A 20,541-nucleotide genomic window follows, 5' to 3' on the forward strand; every position below is an offset into this window, starting at 1 on the left:
CTCTTTCAATGTCAAATATCTCACAAATCATAGCAAAAAATATCCGTCATTAATTATTTTAAACGATAAATTTGTATAAAAAATATAACTCGTATAGTATATTATAACATTAGGTAAGAATTAAAATTGCCTATGGATTCTGCTTATATTTAGGTAATAATATTGGAAAAATAACAATAAATGTATGTAATAATTTAAAAAAATACTTATATTTAGAAAGAAAAAAATTTTCATATAGTTGCATTTGCATACAATTAAGTACAAAGGTAGCATTGCTGCAAAAGCATTATGAATGATATGGCCATATGGGTTTTGTTAGATGATTTTAGTGAATAAAACATTGAATATGTTGTATGGATTGTTCCCTTGCATTATGGAGAAAGAGTAATGATGTTCTTTCCCTCCTATGTCTAAAATCATCACTTGAAGAAAAAACACATGATGTGTAGTAAAACGTTGTCGCTTAGAATCATAGGGGGCCACTGTAACATATTCCCCATGTAAAACCGTAAGAGGAGGAGACAAGCCTATTTGTACTGTGAGATTTTCCCTTCGTACTATTCTTGTTTGGAAATAATTCATTGGACACTGACTAGCCCTATGTTGCAACTTTATGAGCTTTACCAGAGGGCCATTACTCAAAAAAACATTCATGTTGAGTTGGTCGTCATCTTTAGTTTTCTTCTATTTTAATATGAAATTTTAAAAAATTTATCCGATACCTTTTAAATTTAGAGATATTCCTACATCACACTCTCATCAAACTATACTATTCATTTTATTATCTTTTTCTAAGATATATATATATATATACAGACTAAATACCACTTATTATTCATTAACTTAATTTTAGTTAACGTTTTAGTACATTATTTTTTTTTCTTTCGATTTTGTCATTTATTTTAATTTTAAGTGACAATTTGATCTTTTATGTTTTAAAACGTCAACAATGTTATCTTTTTTTTTTTTATAAAAATTCAAAAATTTATCAAAATTTTCAAACAAAATCCATCAAATTAATTATATTTTGTAATATAAAACAAATCAAACTCGTAACTCAAATCTTCAAATAAACTCATATCTGTCATTCTTTATTTGATGTTGTTGGAGATGAAAATATGAGTCTATTTAAAGATTTAAGTTGTAAATTTGATGAAACTACATTATATTGAGGATGATAATTAGTTTTATGAGTTTTGTTTGAAATTTTTTATGAGTTTTTTGAATTTTTGCAAAAAATAAGGATCATATTGTTCATATTTTAAAACACAAAATATCAAATTGTCACTTAAAATTAAAATAAAAGACCAAATTGAGAAGAAAAAAAAAATAAAGAACTAAAGCGTTAACCAAAATTAAGTTAAGAGACCACGGGTGGTATTTAGCATATATATATATATATAGTCTATTCCATTAAATTTAATTTATATTTTATAAAATTCAATTTAAATTTATTGGAACACACAGCTATTTTTAAAAACTTAAAATTAAATTTGCCAGTAAAAATAATTAAAATTTGTTCTAATTTGATTTGATTAATATTGTGGGAGTTAACTTGTTCCAAAACTTACTTTTATAGATTTAATTTAAATATTAATAATTAATTGTTTTTTATGTATCCAATTAAATTAAATGATGTAAATATTTTTAGAGATATTTTAAAAGCTGATCTAAGAAAGGAGATTTATTTACCAAACTAATGCATTTTCTAGTGATATTAACAAAACTAGTGCACTTTTTATTTATCCATTTGAGGTATATCGTTTATCCCATCCTCGATTTCTCTTTGTTTTTGTGTGTTATTTATATTAACAGACATTAGTAACTTTAATAAAAATAAAAAAGAATAAAAAAGCAGGCATTAGTAAAACAACTGATGCATGGCAGAAGTAGATGGTAGCTACTAGCTAGTGTTATATATATAGTTGGTTTTCTAATTGCGTTTTTCATTAAAAAAATAAATAAATATGCAAGTTGCATATGATTTTGCCATTAATAAAAAGACATGGTTTTCTGAATATTTTTTGCTTTGTTTTCTATAATCTATAAAGAGAAAAGTAAAACTGGAAATATGCATAACCTGTTATGGGTTTTTGCTTTTAAAAACTGAAAAAATGAAAATTGAATCAAATATAATATTTTGGGAAGTTTTTTTCCTTCATGATACAAAATTTCCATAATTTGATAAACTAAAAAAAAAGATTAAAAAATTATTTTGGAGGGATTGAATAATTTTTTCAAATCATTTTTCACATATTGTTATATAATAATTTTAAAATTAAAAATATATTAATAGTAGACACTATCTTATAATTTTCCATTAAATCACAAAAAAGAAAAAACACAAAAAACTCTGAATTTTCATCTCTTCCCCATCCCAAATCCCTCCACTTATTTCCCCTATAAAATCCTAAATAGGATCTAACCTTTTTATGTTAGAAAAACAAAAATCTGGACAAACTCCTTGCTTAAAACTAATCAAGGTTCTATCAAAAATATTTAATTGTATTATTGATTCACTTATTTTGACAAATTCACAAAAATAATTTTCATATTTTAAGATTAAATTTTTTGGTCTCTCTATTTTTATATTTGTTGCAATTTTAATATTAAAACATAATTTATACATTAAGAATCACTAATTTTTAGGCTAAAAAACACTATTTTGTAAGTCAAAATTATATTTTTCAACCAAAATTAATACAAATGGAAAAAATATTAACTAGAATATTTAAGAAATTAAAAGTGCAATTAAACCAACAAAATAATCAAGATTGATATATAAATACTAAAAACTGTTTTTCATTTTTGTTTCATTATTGTATTCACATTCTTTCGTTTTTTTTTTTACAAAATGTTACAACTATTCACATTTTATTCTTTATATGTTTTGGATTGGACTCTGGCTCAAAAACAACTGGACCATGAGTGCGAAATGATTCTAGTTTTTAAAGTCTCCTATATCTACAAGACATCAACATGCACCTTCGAAGCATTCGAAAACTAGTATAAGATAAACTTCTTTCAAACTTCGGCAACCCTCAAAAACAAATATCTAACTACATCTCACAATATTTTAACACTTAAGTATAAGATAAAAGAAGATAGTGAGATGAAAGCTCAAAATACTTATGATTAATGAATCTTATAACGAAAAATTAGAGCTCGTGTAAATATAGTTTTGACTTCTCTCTTCCTTTACAAATCTAAACAATGTATAACTATTTCAATTCATACCCTAGCATACTTTGTCGTTGCAATTTGACTCAAACCATAATCGAAATTCCACTCTACTCTGGATCAATTTGTATTTAATTTTTTTTTACAGATATTTGTCTTGAACTTAGCTAAACAAAGATTGTTTTTTTTTTTCAAAACTAAATTAATTAAACACTCAGCAAAATTGAGGGGCTGTATTATTCTTTTTTATAATGGTATATAAGCCCATTTGTTTATGTGATTTATTGAAGAAAGTTGTATGGAATTATTTTTTAAAGTTGAATTTTAAATTAATAAGTAAAGTTTGTTTAATGAGTAATATGTCATTTTTTTTACAAAATGTTATTTCTATTTATACTTACTATTGAGTACAATGCTTTATTTTTCCATAATTTTAATCATAATTAATGGCCAACTAACAATGTCATTTTAGTCGTGAAAGCAATGTTCTAACTTCTAGGTTATAACTTAAAACCACCAAAACATGTCCCAAAAATGTAACAAGTACTACATATTAACTGATTTATGGGATCCAATGTAGGATTTCTCACCAACTAAACCAGTTACATTCCTATCACATTCAAGCTAAGGAAAAAAAACGGCATTAATATGATTAGCATAAACACCCTACTACGTTACTCTGATTTTTGTGTTACACCCATATTTTACCAATAAACAAAATACTGAATTGTATTACTCTCATTTTATAAATAGTTTAAGACTTCAACACACAAATTAAGAAAAATAATTAATATTTAAATAAAATACCTTGTATGCTTTTTTAAATTATTATTTATTTTCTTATATTAATTGTATGAATTGAAAAAAGAGATACATAATGTTGATTTGATTGTTGAAGTGGATGAGTTTAAAAATGAAGTGCTTATTTCCACTCACAACATTCATTTGTTATTCCAAAAAATGACAATGGTTAAGGATATATTGATATTGAAAATCGATATATAAAACTGGACAATTTTTTTATTTTTTTGCAAACATGATTTATAACATATTTTTGACATATGGAGTGTAACTGTACAATATTTTTAATGATTGGAAAAAAAATGGAGAGGATGGCTAATCTGCAAGAAGTCCAAATTTTCAAGGGGTGACTAAAATAATTACTAAATTTAGTCAACGAATCAGAACACTCTTAACCTTACAAGATTTCAATAAATAGTTTGATTAAGTGTTTAGTGAGTTTGTTATAAATTTTCAAATCTAAAAAGTTGTGTACTATTTATTGTTACAATAAAAATATAATTTGAAATAATGTGGGTATAATGGATAGAACAAACAATTTAAGGGCCTCTTTGAATGAGTTTTGATTTTTAGTTTTTAAATTCTGTTTTGTAAGTTTTAAAAAACTGTTTTGCAGAAGAGGAAATGAAAAACAAATGACTGGTAAATTTATTTTTAAAATATATTTGAATTTTTTAAAAAGAAAATATTTGTTTGATATATTTTATATATATTTGGTTTAAAAGTGTTTTTTGGTTCATTCAAATATATAAATTTTTTATTTTAGTCCCGTATTTTTTTTTATAAATATATATGCTTTACTTTTGATTTTTGACCTTTTGTTTTTAGTCTTTACAAATAATATTTTCTTTTTAATATTTAGTCCTTGTTAATACTCATTTTGGTCCTTATCTAACAGAATTAAAATAAAATATTTTACATATTATAATAATTAATTTCAATTGAAATTGATTTTGTAAGAATTTAAAAATAAAATACCAAAAATCAACAACAAAAAGCATACATCTACTTCTTAATACAAAAAACAATATTTTAGGAGTAGAGTACTAGAGTTGGAGAAAATAATCAATATTACAATAAAAAATAAGACGACTCTATTTTAGATCAAACAAATTAAGTAATTTTATAACTTGTATTAGAAAATTTAAGATGAAATATTGTTATTTATTCACGGGTACTAAGCCAAGCATCTTTGAGTTCATTTGAGTTATAAAGCTAGGTACCCAATATGGCACTAGCATTCGAGATAAAATTTGTTTAGAAAAACTATGTACACTAACAAATTTATATGCAATTTAATTTCATTCAAAAATAAGTAAAGCAATACAATTTAAATACAATTTAAAATAAAATATGTCACATCAGTTGATGAATTAAAAAACACTATACTACTTAATTATAGTGTGAGTTACAAAATTACTTTGTCTTTTAATAAAATTAATTTTATAATTTAAAAATTGTTTAAATATATTTTTGGTCCTTGCAAATATAATTCGTTTTTAATTTTAATCCATGTAATTTTTTTTTTTGATTTATATCCTTGCAAATTCTAACAAGTTTTAAAAAAATCTTTTATGAATATTTTTTAGTAAAAAAATGGTTACATGACTAATTTTGAATGAATGGGAACATGGTGACTGTGTAATTGTTGTTGACTAGACAATATTTAATATTTAAAATAAAAATTCATTTTATTAACTTATTTAATTAAAAAATTAAAATCAATTAATTAATTAATAAACCAATTAAATAATAAAAAAACTCAATAATTTTCATCTTCAACCTCAAATTTTTTAATAAAAACTCAACAACTTTCATCTCTAAACCTAATTTATTCATTTTCAAATCACAAATTCTTATATTTAGATACAAACCCTAAAAATTCTAAAATCCATATCTAGATCTAAATCCTACAAATGAAGGAAGAAACTAAAAGAATTTTAGTAAATGTATGTATCGAGAGCATCCCTGATAATGTTTTTAACTGAATTCTTATCCCTAAAACCAATTTTTTTTCTTCTTCTCAATTTCATCATTTGTAAACCTAATTGATGTTCTCGATATTATGAATTAGATTATACTATTGCATCTATATGTTGAAACTTCATCCTTGTGTTAGAAACTGATACCAAATGAGAATTTAATTGTAGAAATTGACTTTTATGGATGACAAAAAAAGATTATAATAGAAATAAATTATTGTAGAAATTGACTTTTATGGATGGTAAAATAAAATTAAAATAGAAACAAAATTACACACACTATAAATAATGCATAACTCATGCATTCATATTTAAGGTATGAATCTTATAATTTTTAGGATATAGATCGATACATGAGAATTTGTGATTTGAAGATGAATAAATTAGTGTTGAAGATTAATATTGTTGAATTTTTATTAAAATAATTTGGGGTTGAAGATGAAGATTATTGAGTTTTTATTATTTAATTAGTTAATTAATTAATTAGTTTTTAATTAAATAATTAAATGAGTTAATAAAATGAATTTTAATTTTAAATATTAAATATTGTCTAATCAACAACAATTACACGGGTACCACTTTCATCTAAAATTAGTGTGTCACTATTTTTTACCAAAAAAGTTTCATACTTTTTTTAAAATTTATTAGAATTGGTAAAGGTATAAATCAAACAAAAAAATTACAAAGACTAAAATCAAAACGAATTATATTTGCAAGGATAAAAAATATATTTAAACCTTTAAAAATATTTTTAAATGATTTTTACGATTTTTTTATAATGATACTAAATTTTATTCGATAAAACTGACTTATAATAAAACTTCATTGTTAGTTAAAATATTCAACTCTTCACATCCTCTTGTAATATATATTTATATTTATATTTATATATAAGATTACTTAACAAATTTAATTAAAAAAAACACTACCTAACAATTAAACTAAAAATATATTAACATTTAACATAAAATATTAAGGGTTGTCTATAAATTATTATTTAATTTTTATACCATTTCCCTTGTTTGTTTGATCCATTCAACCTCACATTTTCTTCTCTCTTCTATAGAACATTCTCTCTTTTTTTCACTGATCCCTTAACCGTTTCAACTTTGATCCTCTTCCACATCTAAAATTATCCACACTCCAAAATAAAAAGTTGAGAAATATATATATACATACACATATATATAAATAAAAGACCCACCTTAAAAAAAGGAGAAGAAAAAAAAAAAGAAAAGAAAAACACTAGTCTTGTTTTCTTTGACTACACCACAATTTGTGGGGTGTCTCAAAATCATTGCTCTCTCACTTTTGTCTCCCAAAGTTAGTGTCTTTTTGAACTGTATCATTTCCTCATTCCATCTTTGCAAGGTTTGTCATTAGGGTTTTTTCACAAAGTTGAATGGTGTGAATGGCGAGAAAGTGAGGAGAAAATGTGGTTTGTTTATATGTTGGAACTTGATGAAGGAGGTGGGGGGTGTAAATGAGAGATTTTGAGAAATGGGGTGTGTGTTTGGTAAAGAGTCTTCATCAGTGGAGGAGAGGAGAGAAGAAGTGAGAGAAGCAAAAGCAGATGTTAGTGGTGGTGTTGGTGGTGGTAGTGGTAGAGAGGTTCAGAATGAGAAAGAGGGTGGAGAAGAGAAGAGAACAAGGCCTATTGGGGAGAGAAAAAGGCGATCTTCGAAGCCGAATCCAAGGTTGAGCAATCCACCTAACAATGTTCATGGTGAACAGGTTGCAGCTGGTTGGCCATCTTGGTTGTCTAAGGTTGCTGGTGAAGCTATCAATGGATTGATTCCTAGGAGAGCTGATACTTTTGAGAAGCTTGATAAGGTAAATGCAAATCTTGGACTTGTTGGATTCTTGCTTTTGTAGTTTTGTTTGTTTCCAATTTAAGATTGTGTCTATGCTTTTGATTGTTGTTTGGAGTTTTGAGAACGTGAGTTTTTTTGGTCATTTCCTTTAAGGAGTATTCAGTGTTCCTAACTTAATATTTTAGTATTTGGAGTTTTAAGATAATGTGAAGGAATTGGCTCAGAAAAAGGACTTGTTTGTTGTTTGGTTTCTGAATGCAAGCAATGGCAATCTATGAAGAAGTAACACAAACACCAAAAACGACAACACACCAATAATATTTGAAAAATAGAAGAGTTGAATGTAACACGGGACACTAACACGTGTCATATACACCTTCAATTTGAAGTGTCAGTGCTACACAAATGACACTAGCTAAATATAGTAATGTGGATTGTGGATATTCTGTGTTTTACCTGACAAAGTTTGAATCTTTCATTGGTGCCTTTGTTGTTTTTGTATCAGATTGGGCAAGGTACATACAGCAATGTTTACAAAGCTAGGGATACTTTATCGGGGAAGATTGTTGCCCTAAAGAAGGTTCGTTTCGACAATTTAGAGCCTGAGAGCGTGAAGTTTATGGCCAGAGAGATTCTGATTCTGCGTCGTTTGGATCATCCTAATGTTGTCAAACTGGAAGGCTTAGTGACTTCTAGAATGTCATGCAGTTTATATCTCGTGTTTGAATACATGGTTCATGATCTGGCTGGACTTGCTACAAACCCCACGATTAAGTTCACAGAGCCTCAGGTTTTGGTTTACATTGCTAAGTGCATGTTCTTGTTGATATATGATTCACGAATAATTTAATTTAATCTTTTTCGGGTAGCTTTTTACGCTGACCTTCTTTGTACGATCATATCTGGATATTTTAGGTAAAATGTTACATGCATCAGCTGTTTTCTGGGCTGGAACATTGTCACAACCGTCACGTGCTGCATCGTGATATAAAGGGTTCAAACCTTCTTATTGACAACGATGGAGTTCTCAAGATTGCTGATTTTGGATTAGCTTCCTTCTTTGATCCTGATCGCAAGCACCCGATGACAAGTAGAGTGGTGACTTTATGGTATCGACCTCCAGAACTTCTTCTTGGAGCCACTGAATATGGTGTAGGTGTGGATCTCTGGAGTGCTGGTTGCATTCTTGCAGAATTGTTGGCCGGAAAACCTATCATGCCTGGTCGAACAGAGGTAATCTCTATGATTGCATACATTATGTAAGTTATATACTTTCACCTTTTCCTAGCATAATATGTATTTGGTTTTGGTTTACTAGTCTATGCTACGATAATTATTCCAAGATCTGCGCTTCATACTTTGCTGATACAGTATCCATCTTGCTTTGTAGGTGGAGCAGCTACATAAGATATTTAAGCTATGTGGTTCTCCTTCTGAAGAATATTGGAAAAAGTCGAAGTTGCCACACGCCACCATTTTTAAGCCTCAACAATCATACAAGCGATGCATAGTGGAGACTTTTAAGAATTTTCCACCATCGTCCTTGCCACTGATCGAGACCCTTCTTGCAATTGATCCAGATGAACGCCTGACTGCTACTGCTGCATTGCATAGTGAAGTAAGATAATAATTGAATCAACTGAATTAATGTTGTAAGATAATAATTGAATTGAGTGAATTAATGTTGTGATGTCACCAAATTTATATCTCTATTATCTATTTAACGTGTACTGATGTTTTGAACTCAAAGCATATCATCCACATCAAACCTAAGATTACTTTTATGTCATGAATCTGTTTATGTTAATTTTTTGTTCTTGCTTTTATTAAGCCTCAATAAAAGCAACAATCCAGTTTTATTTCTATAAAAACATTCCTATGCTCTTGTAAGCACGGTAGTTTGAATTTTAAATTCCATGGTTTTAGATTTTAGGCAATGAATTCTGAACTAATATGTAAAACTTTGTTCCGGAGTGGCGATAAACTAACTCAAAATGAGATTATTTATTGGTGAACTACTCAACTTCAGTACATTCAATTTTGATTGCTTTGTTTCTCAAAAGAGGTGACAGAGATAGCTATATGCTGGCAATTATATACAGGTTTAAGTTTGAGATACACAGAGTTGTGCTTGCAATATTTACAGTGTTATTTGCTTCTCTTTTGCAGTTCTTTACTACAAAACCATATGCTTGTGAGCCTTCTAGCCTTCCTAAATATCCTCCCAGCAAAGAGATGGATGCAAAGCTACGTGATGAAGAAGCTAGAAGGTGCCTTAAATTACTTTTTAACATCTTATTCAATGTTTAATTAGTAATTTGAAGAAACACCTGTTTAATTTAAATTATTCATGAGTGTAGATTGAGAGCAGCTGGTAGATCAAATGCCGACGGTGTCAAGAAATCTCGTCCGCGTGAGCGAGTAGGGCGTGGAATTCCAGTTCCAGATGCCAATGCTGAACTTCAAGCAAATATTGATGTATGTCTGATAATGCTCCTAATTCACTCCAGCAACTATTTCTTACTGCTTATGATTAATGTTAGAAAGTATTAATTTAATCATTTGGCATAACATTATATATGTCAAAGTGGTAAGCTTTGAGAAATTTGGCTGCAGTAGATATCACTGCAAAAACCAAATATATGCAACAAATTTAGTACCTATGAAACACTGGCACAAATACGGATATGACATTAACATGTTGACATCGATAATGATTTAAAAAATAGAAGAAACTGAATGTAACTACATGTGTCAATTTTGTGTAGGTGTTAGACGTTGACACATGTCGAACACCAAAGATGCCTTCGATCTGAAATGTTGATGCTACATAGTTTAGTATTGCAATAGATAATTTTGTTATATTACAGCTTATATCTTTATAGAAACAATGTTGATGTTTAACTTTTCATACAGAGACGGCGATTAATCACGCACGCAAATGCTAAGAGCAAGAGTGAGAAGTTTCCTCCTCCGCACCAAGACGGAGCTTTAGGCTATCCTTTGGGTTCTTCACAACACATGGATCCAATTTTCGATCCTCCCGATATTCCATTCAGTTCCACAAACTTCTCGCAACCGAAAGCAAGTATCCAAACTTGGTCCGGTCCATTGGTAGACACCGGTGGCGATGGTGCACCAAGAAGAAAGAAGAAACATGGCAGGTGATGAGCATACACAATCCAAATTCATCAAAGGAAGACTCAAAATGATGAGATATATCAAGAGTCAAAGAAATATTTTATTCTTGTAGTATAACACCAATCATTTTTTAGGAGTATTCATGAAGCTGCAAATGTTGCCGACTTCATTCTCTATCTTGTATATCTTAATTTTTTTTTTCCACTTAAATTAGATGAACATCTAATAAACAGTTTTTGATAATGGTGTTGGTGATTTATATTTTCTTACTAATATTGTTACTTATCCAAACAATTTTTGTTCCATTTAATCTCTGCTTTCCAGAAGCCTGTGAACTATATAGTACTTGCACACAGTTTTCTTTTCCACATGAATGTTCTTTATGAAATGAAAAAAATTTGTCCTCTAAATATAACTACCATTCAAATTATTAGGTGTATTTATTATATTTTTCTCTACTTGTTTTATTTAATATATGTAAAAAAGACAATTGGACTTTATAATTAAGGAACACTGGTAGTATATAAGTATTAACTTTCTTTCCTATATTATTGTGTGCACCTTTCATGGGAGAGAGTTAAATAATGTGACATTGGACAACTTAACCTCATTTTACTTTGTTTCCCATTCTTTATGGTGAGTTTAATTGGTCAAATCATTATTCTTCATTTGTGTTGGTTTGGTGACCCTACTGAACTGAACTACCATTCCACATCAAGTTTGATCAAGGACAATTTTCTTGGAAACTTTCCTTTACTAAAACTCTTCATTACATAACAACTTTCACCTTTTCCATCTATTAATTAAGTTTTGGTGCCATTTGTATTTAATCATAAGAAAGTTACAACAGAACCTTTCCTAAACTAATTAAGAAGGGTAGATGTTGCCAATGTTGACAGTTAGATTGCAAAGAAAAATATGTTTTTTCTTTTCTTTTCATAATACGCGTCTAATACTATTGAGTTTGTTGTATTGAGCGTGTTGAAACCACAAAATGTAAAGGGTGCGACTTTTTCTACCATCCACATTTAAAAAAAAAAATCACATGATTGTAGATGTAAACTTTCCGATATCATAATTTGTTTACAAGTGATGTTTGAGATAGTACACACAGGTTTTTTTTTCTTTCTTGAATGTGTATAGGTAAAGTGATTTTTGAGGTGGAGAAAAATCATTTTGAGAGTAAAATAATTGGTCCAATATTATATATTTTTAAATAGATCTCTAAATATATTTTGGTTAATCAATTTTGTGTAAAAAAGTTTGTAGAAATAATATTATTATATGATAAGATGATTAAATGTGACTACACATATGTGTAGAATTATTGATGCGTTTAACCTAGATTGCATGTCCCCACCCCCTGATTTTCTCTAACACCCCTCACGTTATACCGAAAACCAAATTCCAATAATGGTTTATGCCAGTTGTGAACATATCAGAGACTGAAACAGAATTTCCAATCATAACTAGGCCTCTCAACGGGCCTTCTGGTGGCCCAATTAAGGTGAAAATGTCTTTTCTCTTTTAGTTCGGAGAAAAAACCAATTTGAACAATACTTAACCCCAAAATATTTCATGAGTTATTGTGAAATTATATGTTGATTGTGATTGTTGGATATTTTATAATATAATATTGGACCAAAAGGAAATTAGAGTTCAATATCTATATATATACTTTAACGCCCCACAATGAGTCTCGTATTTGAAATCAAAATATTTTAAAATTATTGTAATTTTAATCTTTTTAAATGTAGTATTAATTATGCTATCTACTTAATGAATTCTAGTGCTATGCATTTAATAATAATAATAATAATAATAATAATAATAATAATAATAATAATAATAATAATAATAATAATAATATTGAGCTCATTAGAGTCGTATGAATGTCTTTTTTACTTATAAATAAGATTAATATTGTAACAAAAATTACATAAAATATAATATTCTTATTTAGCATCTCTTATTCTCTTTTCTCTCATTCATCTCTATTCTTCTAAATTTTGTCATTGTTTTGATTAGTTCACAATACATTATTAGTACGAAGCTCTAAGAATCATAGAACGAGTATTGATATTAGCATCAATGGGGATATGTGTCTCGCCGATAGTGCAACTATTCACATGATTCTCAAAGATATAAACTATTTTCTTATTTAGTGAATCGAAAAACTGAAATTAGTACCATATCTAGTACAATGTAGTATTAATTATGCTATCTACTTAATGAATTCTAGTGCTATGCATTTAATAATAATAATAATAATAATAATAATAATAATAATAATAATAATAATATTGAGCTCATTAGAGTCGTATGAATGTCTTTTTTACTTATAAATAAGATTAATATTGTAACAAAAATTACATAAAATATAATATTCTTATTTAGCATCTCTTATTCTCTTTTCTCTCATTCATCTCTATTCTTCTAAATTTTGTCATTGTTTTGATTAGTTCACAATACATTATTAGTACGAAGCTCTAAGAATCATAGAACGAGTATTGATATTAGCATCAATGGGGATATGTGTCTCGCCGATAGTGCAACTATTCACATGATTCTCAAAGATATAAACTATTTTCTTATTTAGTGAATCGAAAAACTGAAATTAGTACCATATCTAGTACCCAGGAGATGATTGAAGGCTATAGAAGAGCTAACATATCATTATATAGAAGAACAAAATTATATATTGAGAATCCATTATATTCCTCCAAGTCTCATATAAATTTATTAAGTTTTAAGGATATTCGTCTAAATGGATACCATTGAGACAAAAAATGAAGAAGGTATTGAATACCTCTGTATCACAAAATATAATTAGGATCAAACATGTGTACTTAGAAAAGTTGTCCGCTTTTTCCTCTGTTTTGTACTACACTTATATATACAATTAAAGCACATGTAATTGTAAATAAAAAATTTACAAATGATAATAAATTTATTATTTGGCATGATTGATTGGGACATCCCGTGTCTATAATGATGCGATAAATAATTGAAAATTCATATGATCATCAATTGAAGAGTCAATGGATTTTCCGGTCTTATAAGTTCTCATGTATCTCTTGTTCACAAGGGGAATTGATAATTTGTTGTTCACAAGGGGAATTGATAATTTGACCATCGCCCATACAATTTGGAAGTAAATCTCTAAATTTTTGGCTAAATTGCACTTGCGGTCCCTTAACTTAATTTCAGTTAACGTTTTAGTCATTTATTTATTTTTTTTTTCGAGTTGATCTTTTATTTTAATTTTAAATGACAATTTGATATTCTAAATGTTTTTACAGCGTACTTGTATAGCTCATTTGATAGTGACGTCTATATGAAGCTCTTTGAATGATTTAATTTGCCTGATGCCAATGGTCCAAAATCTCGATAAGACTACTCCATACAATTGAACAAGTCTCTCTATCATAAACTTGTGATATAATCATTGAATATTTATTAAGGGAGAGATATAAAAAAATATTCTACTTGTCCCTGTATTTTTATGAAAAGATCCAAAAATGAATTTGGCATAATTGTGTTTATGTTGATCACATAATGTTATTGGAACATGTGAATAGCTTCCAAAAGCCATAGATTGCCTAAAATAAGAGATGAAATAAAAGTCATAGATTGTGAAGGAAGGGATATATTAAAGGAGATTGAACGAAACATATTTCTTTAAAAAAAAAAAAATTCACTCATGTTCTGCAAAAGAGCAATGAGATAAACATTCAACGAATTAATTTGTGTGATAATTTTGTGGTCATTTTTACAAAGTCACTCCCAAATAGAATCTTTGAGCTAGCATATGGTCTTAAAGTTTGACCTTTGTCGTCTCATAGATATTTATATGGTTGAGGGAAAAATAATTACACTATGTAATTCACAAAAGGATATTATATTTTTTTTTGTTACTATTTTTTTTTTCACGTATTTTTTTAATAATATTTTAATGAGACATATCATCGATAAACAAATAAACATTTAATGAAGAACCTATTAGTGTTATAAATAAGAATAACCTTGTAGCATAAACTACACAAAAAGAAAATAATACTATTTACTCTTTCTTTTCTCTTATTTATCTTTATTCTTTTAAATATTACCTTTATTTTGATTAATTCACAAAAAATAATAAATATATCAATAATTAACAAAAATAATTTGATAAAACGTTTATTCTCTTTCATTCATTAATAACTCATTCTTGATTTGCTTAAAACAATTTGATTAACCGTTATAATGAAACAAAGTAGTACTAATAATGCCATAAGGAATTTATTGTTTCTTGTTTGATGAGTGCTAGTTAAAAATAATCTAAAGAGAAATTTGTAGGCTTCCGACATCTTATAATTATAATTAAGTGAATTAATTATAATAATATTTATCATATATTATAAGCTAATTCTTTAAAGAAATACATATTTTTAAATATTAAATAAAATAAAATAATACATTTTTAATTTTAATTATTTGATTTGAGATTTATCTATATTTAATTTAGTAATGTGTACCTGTCTATTTTTTCTGGCTCAATTAATTGCCATGTGTGTCTAGACTCATTTTTACGAAAGATGAAAACAATTGAAAACATATGAATAAATTTTGATACATTTAAATATTTTTGGATAAGTGCTTTGAACCGTCAAAAGAAATTTTAACTCAAAATTGTAATTTGAAATTTGTATTTCAACCTTGTTTTTGGTTTTAAAATTATTATTCATTTTTGTTTTACATAAACACATTCAAACATAAATTATCTTATAATTTATTTTAAAAAAAATTAATTTTTTAAAATCATTTTATTTAACATCAAATTTAATTACTATGAATTAAACACTTTCAACGTCAATTTTTGCTACTATAGGAGTTATTTTATACCCTGTTTAATCATGACTTCTTTTTTTATGTATACTCTTTTGTTTACCTTAATAATTTCTGTGGGCCTCTCAAAAAATATTCTGTGGGCTTCTCAAAAAATATTCTGTGGGCTTCCTAATTAAATGGCGGGCTTCTTAATTAAATGGTTTCTGCACGAAATTGACTATGTGTTAAGCTACTATTAAAATTCCCCATAAGTACTTGAATGTGAATAAATAATTTACCAAACATTGACATTTCAATTAGTTTGGTACATACAATTGATCCATGAAACCTTTTTCAGTACTTCTCCAATTCATCTATAGTAATAACCATATCATATATCTCATCAAACTTCAACATTTGAATTTCTATATTATGTAATGGTCTTTTAGCATGTCCATAAGAATATTATAGGATAAAATAATAAAGCGATTATACAAAAAATAACAATATAAAAGAGAAACGTCAAATGACATAGCTAGGATATCAAAATTTAATTTTATAGATCACTTAATCACCTTTTAATTGGATTGAAAGTTATTAAAAATTTATCATATTCTATGCAAATAAAAAATTAATTGATAGCTTATCATATTATTTTACCAGATAAGTAAATGTCGACTATTATTAGATAATTATATCATGCTAGTGAATGTGTATAAACTGTGTGAAATTGAAATATTTAATATACACGATAACAAAGATAAGAAAAATAATGTCACATGATTCAATAGCTAAATTGATTAACTACTCTATATAAAATATTATTAAGTGATGTAAGTGTTTAAAGTTTCATGACAAGTGTAGCTGGATCATGTCATATAAGAGAACGAAATTAATAGATAACATATAGATCTCAACAAGAAACTCTTCTTCATACCTATAAAGATTTTCCAAACCGAGCTTATATATACTTTTATTGTTCACCAATTCGTCTTTTTATACTTTTTTTTTTATGATGATCAAAATTGAATCAAACAGAAAGAATAGAACTCAAAAAAATCGAATTAAACGAAAGTATAAAGGTAATAATAGGAAAAAAATTATCAAATAGTAAGTCTCAAACACACCACACACTTTCCACTACACAACACATGATAAGTATTTTTGTTTCCTAAACGTGATTATTATTATTTTTTTAGAAAGCTGTAAAAATCACGCTCTGGATTAATTTTCACTCAATTAGTTTGTAGTTTGTTTTAATGTTATCAACAGAACATTCATTCAATACAAATTCTTCTTGAACGTTGATATTTTGGTATAATATTTCCAAAAAGAGTAACAAATAAAATATATAGATCAAGAATCAAATATTGGATTGAAGAAGAACGGGTAAATGGTAATGCCCACATACATTATTTGTGCTGAGTTCGATGAAAATTTGCTATTATTTCTATCTCTTTTTGGTACTACTACTATTTCTATTTTCTTTTCATATATATATTATAAATTTAATCAACTTTAGTGTTTTTAATGTTACATATTATAGACATAAATATTTTATATACTTTAATTTTATTATAGGTTAAATACCACTTGTAGTCCCTTAACTTAATTTCAGTTAACGTTTTAGTCATTTATCTTTTTTTTTTTTTTCTTCTCCCGATTTGGTCTTTTATTTTAATTTTAAGTGACAATTTGATTTTTTATGTTTTAAAATGTTAACAAAGTTATCTTTTTTTTACAAAAATTAAAAAATTCATCAAAGTTTTCAAACAAAACCAATAAATTTAATTATATTTCTTTAATATAAAATAAACTTCATCAAATTTGTAGCTTAAATCTTTAAATAAACTCATATTTTTTATTTTTTATTTGATATTGTTAGAGATGAAAATATGAGTTTATTTAAAGATTTAAGTTATGAATTTGATGAAATTGCATTATATTGAGGATGATAATTAATTTTATGGGTTTTGTTTGAAATTTTTGATAAACGTTTTGAATTTTTGTAAAAAATAAGGATAATATTGTTGACATTTTAAAACATAAAAGATCAAATTGTCACTTAAAATTAAAATAAAGGACCAAATCGGGAAAAAAAAAACTAAATGACTAAAACGTTAACTAAAATTAATTAAGTTAAGGGATCACATATGATATTTAACATTTATTATATTTATAAATATTTAATTATTTTATAATATTAACTTAAATATGATAATTTTTTTTTCAAATTCATAATTTTTAATTTTAACGAATTTAAATTATTTTTAAATCAATATTTCAATAAATTTGAATGCATATAGTTTATTAGTATATAAAATACAGTTTCCAAATACTACACGATTATCATATATGTGATGACATGCAACATTATCCACCGATCTATGACGCACTATGTAAATGGTCCCATTCAATTTTGCCATGCAATTTTTCTTAAAGAACCACAAATTAGTACAAATAAAATTATAAAACTGTTCATTTTTTTTATAAATGAAATATTTCAATTTTTGCGGCTATGTAATTCTTGTACTCAACCATCAAATTTGGAAGAAAATAAAAGGAATAAGACAAGGAAATACAACCGCTCACCAATACTTTTCCAAATGGAAAAAGCAACACCATATATATCTTTTCTTTTAAATTATAAGCAATTTAGTTTATATGTAAATAAATTTGTGGTGTCATATATATAACCGCTTGAAATAATAACCGTCCATGAGTAATTGTGGTTGAATGTCCTTATAAATATTTTTACATTGATATATGTATATTTATTAATCTCTAAATTTCTTTGCTATAACTAAACTCATTTTTTAAAATGAAATTATTTCACTATAAATTTTACTCTATTTTTATATTTCTTTGTTGATAATGTTGGTTCATGAAGAGACTAAAACATGAGAGGATTATTCTCGTATTGAATTAAAAGATCAATCACACAAATAAATTGAATACAATATTTTTTATCTATAATTTTATATAATTCATTCCTTTTTTATATGTATATCAATATCTATTTTTTCATCCAAATCTAACACACAGTTGACACATCAATTTCCTTTCTCATGTGTCAGTTACATCAATTCTTCTAGATATGCTTCTTTCAAGCGATTTTTTGATTCGGATACATTTGCATCACCATTAGTGCACATACATCAATTAGACATAATTTGATTACTCTATTATTAGAAAGACTATTAATACAGTGAGTCAATCATTTTTGTTGAACTATGGACTCTCATACATATCATAGTTAAGTTATAAATGATAATCATGACATTTCATTAAGAACAATAATATAAGTGGATTGAATATATATCAGATATTTATTAAAATTTTAAGATATTATATACTTTAGTCATCACATTTATCAAATTTAATTTTTCATTCAATATGAGATATCTAACTATCAATCTATGCACTAATATTTTAAAATCTCTAAAATCCAAAAGATACATTTTTTTATAGATCCGAACAATAAATTTATTAACTTTTTATGCAAAAAAAAGAATTTGATTCTTAAATCCTCGAGCCTCTATAAATTTGTAATTAATTAGTAATTCTATTATGTCAAAAAATATTTCTCTAAATAGATAATATAAGAAACTCATTCATCAATCTAATAACAATAACATTGTTGTTCTAAGATACAAAATTCGATTAAATGAAATTTTGGTATTTATGAAATTTTAAAATTTTATTTTTAGTCTTAGTTAAGAAAAGACAAAACGCATTATGCGATCCTTTAAATTATACGAAAATAATAGGTTAGTTTTTTTTATTGCTTTATAACAAGTTAGTCCTATATTTTTTATTTATGTTAAGTTCGTCTTTTATGTTTGTAAATATTTATATTAATTATCTTAATTACAAACTAGTTAAATGAAAATAAAAAATGTCCTTAAATCATAGCTGAATTGACAAATGTTGATATTGATTAATAGTCATAAAACCATAAATCCTCAATCAAATTTTTAAAAAATAATTAAATAAGAGAAAATTTGAATCAGAAATATTTTAAGGTTTTTAAAATTAAATGCAAAATTCTCTCGAAATCACACGTAAATTTATCATGTTGTTCTTTATATAATTGATAACAAAACTTATAATATCATTTAAAAATCTCAAACAAAAAATAATTAAAATAAAATTATAACTAAAAATAGTTCAATATTATAAATTTTAAAAACATAATAAACTATACATTGTATTTTCCAAAAAAAAAAAAACTGGAAAATAAGTTTTTAGTGACAATATAGTTTATATTGAGTATTGAGCATTGAGCATTGTTATAGAGTTAAATTCAACTTGTGCAAGAAGGATATATGTGAGTATGTTTTGGTATAATACAAACACCTGTATTGAGCTTGGTTTGAAGATTAATTTGTCCATGTAGATTTTTGTTGTTATTCATAAGAAAGTGCAGAAAATATAGATTGAAAAAATGGAAGAATGAAATGAATTCTGAAGACACCACAGCACATTGTTAAGTTATGATTGATTATGACTCAGCATACACACAGCATTTTCCCATTTTGTCCCTTCTCCACGTGTGATGTTAATCCTCAACCTATCATTCAATTCGTGAACATTAAAACCAATCACTTGTTGTGTGAGTCTCTTTGCTTCCACGCACCACCTACCCTACTCTCTCCAATCATCCCTATGCCACTATATCCATTTCTTATTGAGACAAATTCAAACTATATACTAATAACATTCATTCATTAATCAACACTATATAGTATATAATACTCCATCTTGCTATTGCTATGAGGTGAGTGACTCATTTTGGATAATGTTTTTCACGG

At 26.5% G+C, this 20,541-nt stretch overlaps 1 protein-coding gene across 1 annotated transcript; it reads left to right on the top strand.

Annotated features, from left to right (window-relative positions):
* The first annotated feature begins 7,149 nt into the window (after positions 1-7,149).
* Positions 7,150-11,212, top strand: LOC101498647 (probable serine/threonine-protein kinase At1g54610). Its single transcript, XM_004486007.4, has 7 exons — positions 7,150-7,796; positions 8,283-8,567; positions 8,693-9,010; positions 9,168-9,395; positions 9,947-10,047; positions 10,138-10,255; positions 10,694-11,212. Exons 1-7 carry the CDS (start codon positions 7,464-7,466, stop codon positions 10,943-10,945), a joined length of 1,635 nt encoding a protein of 544 aa, XP_004486064.1. The 5' UTR covers positions 7,150-7,463; the 3' UTR covers positions 10,946-11,212.
* Positions 11,213-20,541: the final 9,329 nt, after the last annotated feature.

This window comes from Cicer arietinum, chromosome 1, assembly GCF_000331145.2.
Source record: "Cicer arietinum cultivar CDC Frontier isolate Library 1 chromosome 1, Cicar.CDCFrontier_v2.0, whole genome shotgun sequence".
In the NCBI taxonomy this organism is placed as follows: domain Eukaryota; kingdom Viridiplantae; phylum Streptophyta; class Magnoliopsida; order Fabales; family Fabaceae; genus Cicer; species Cicer arietinum.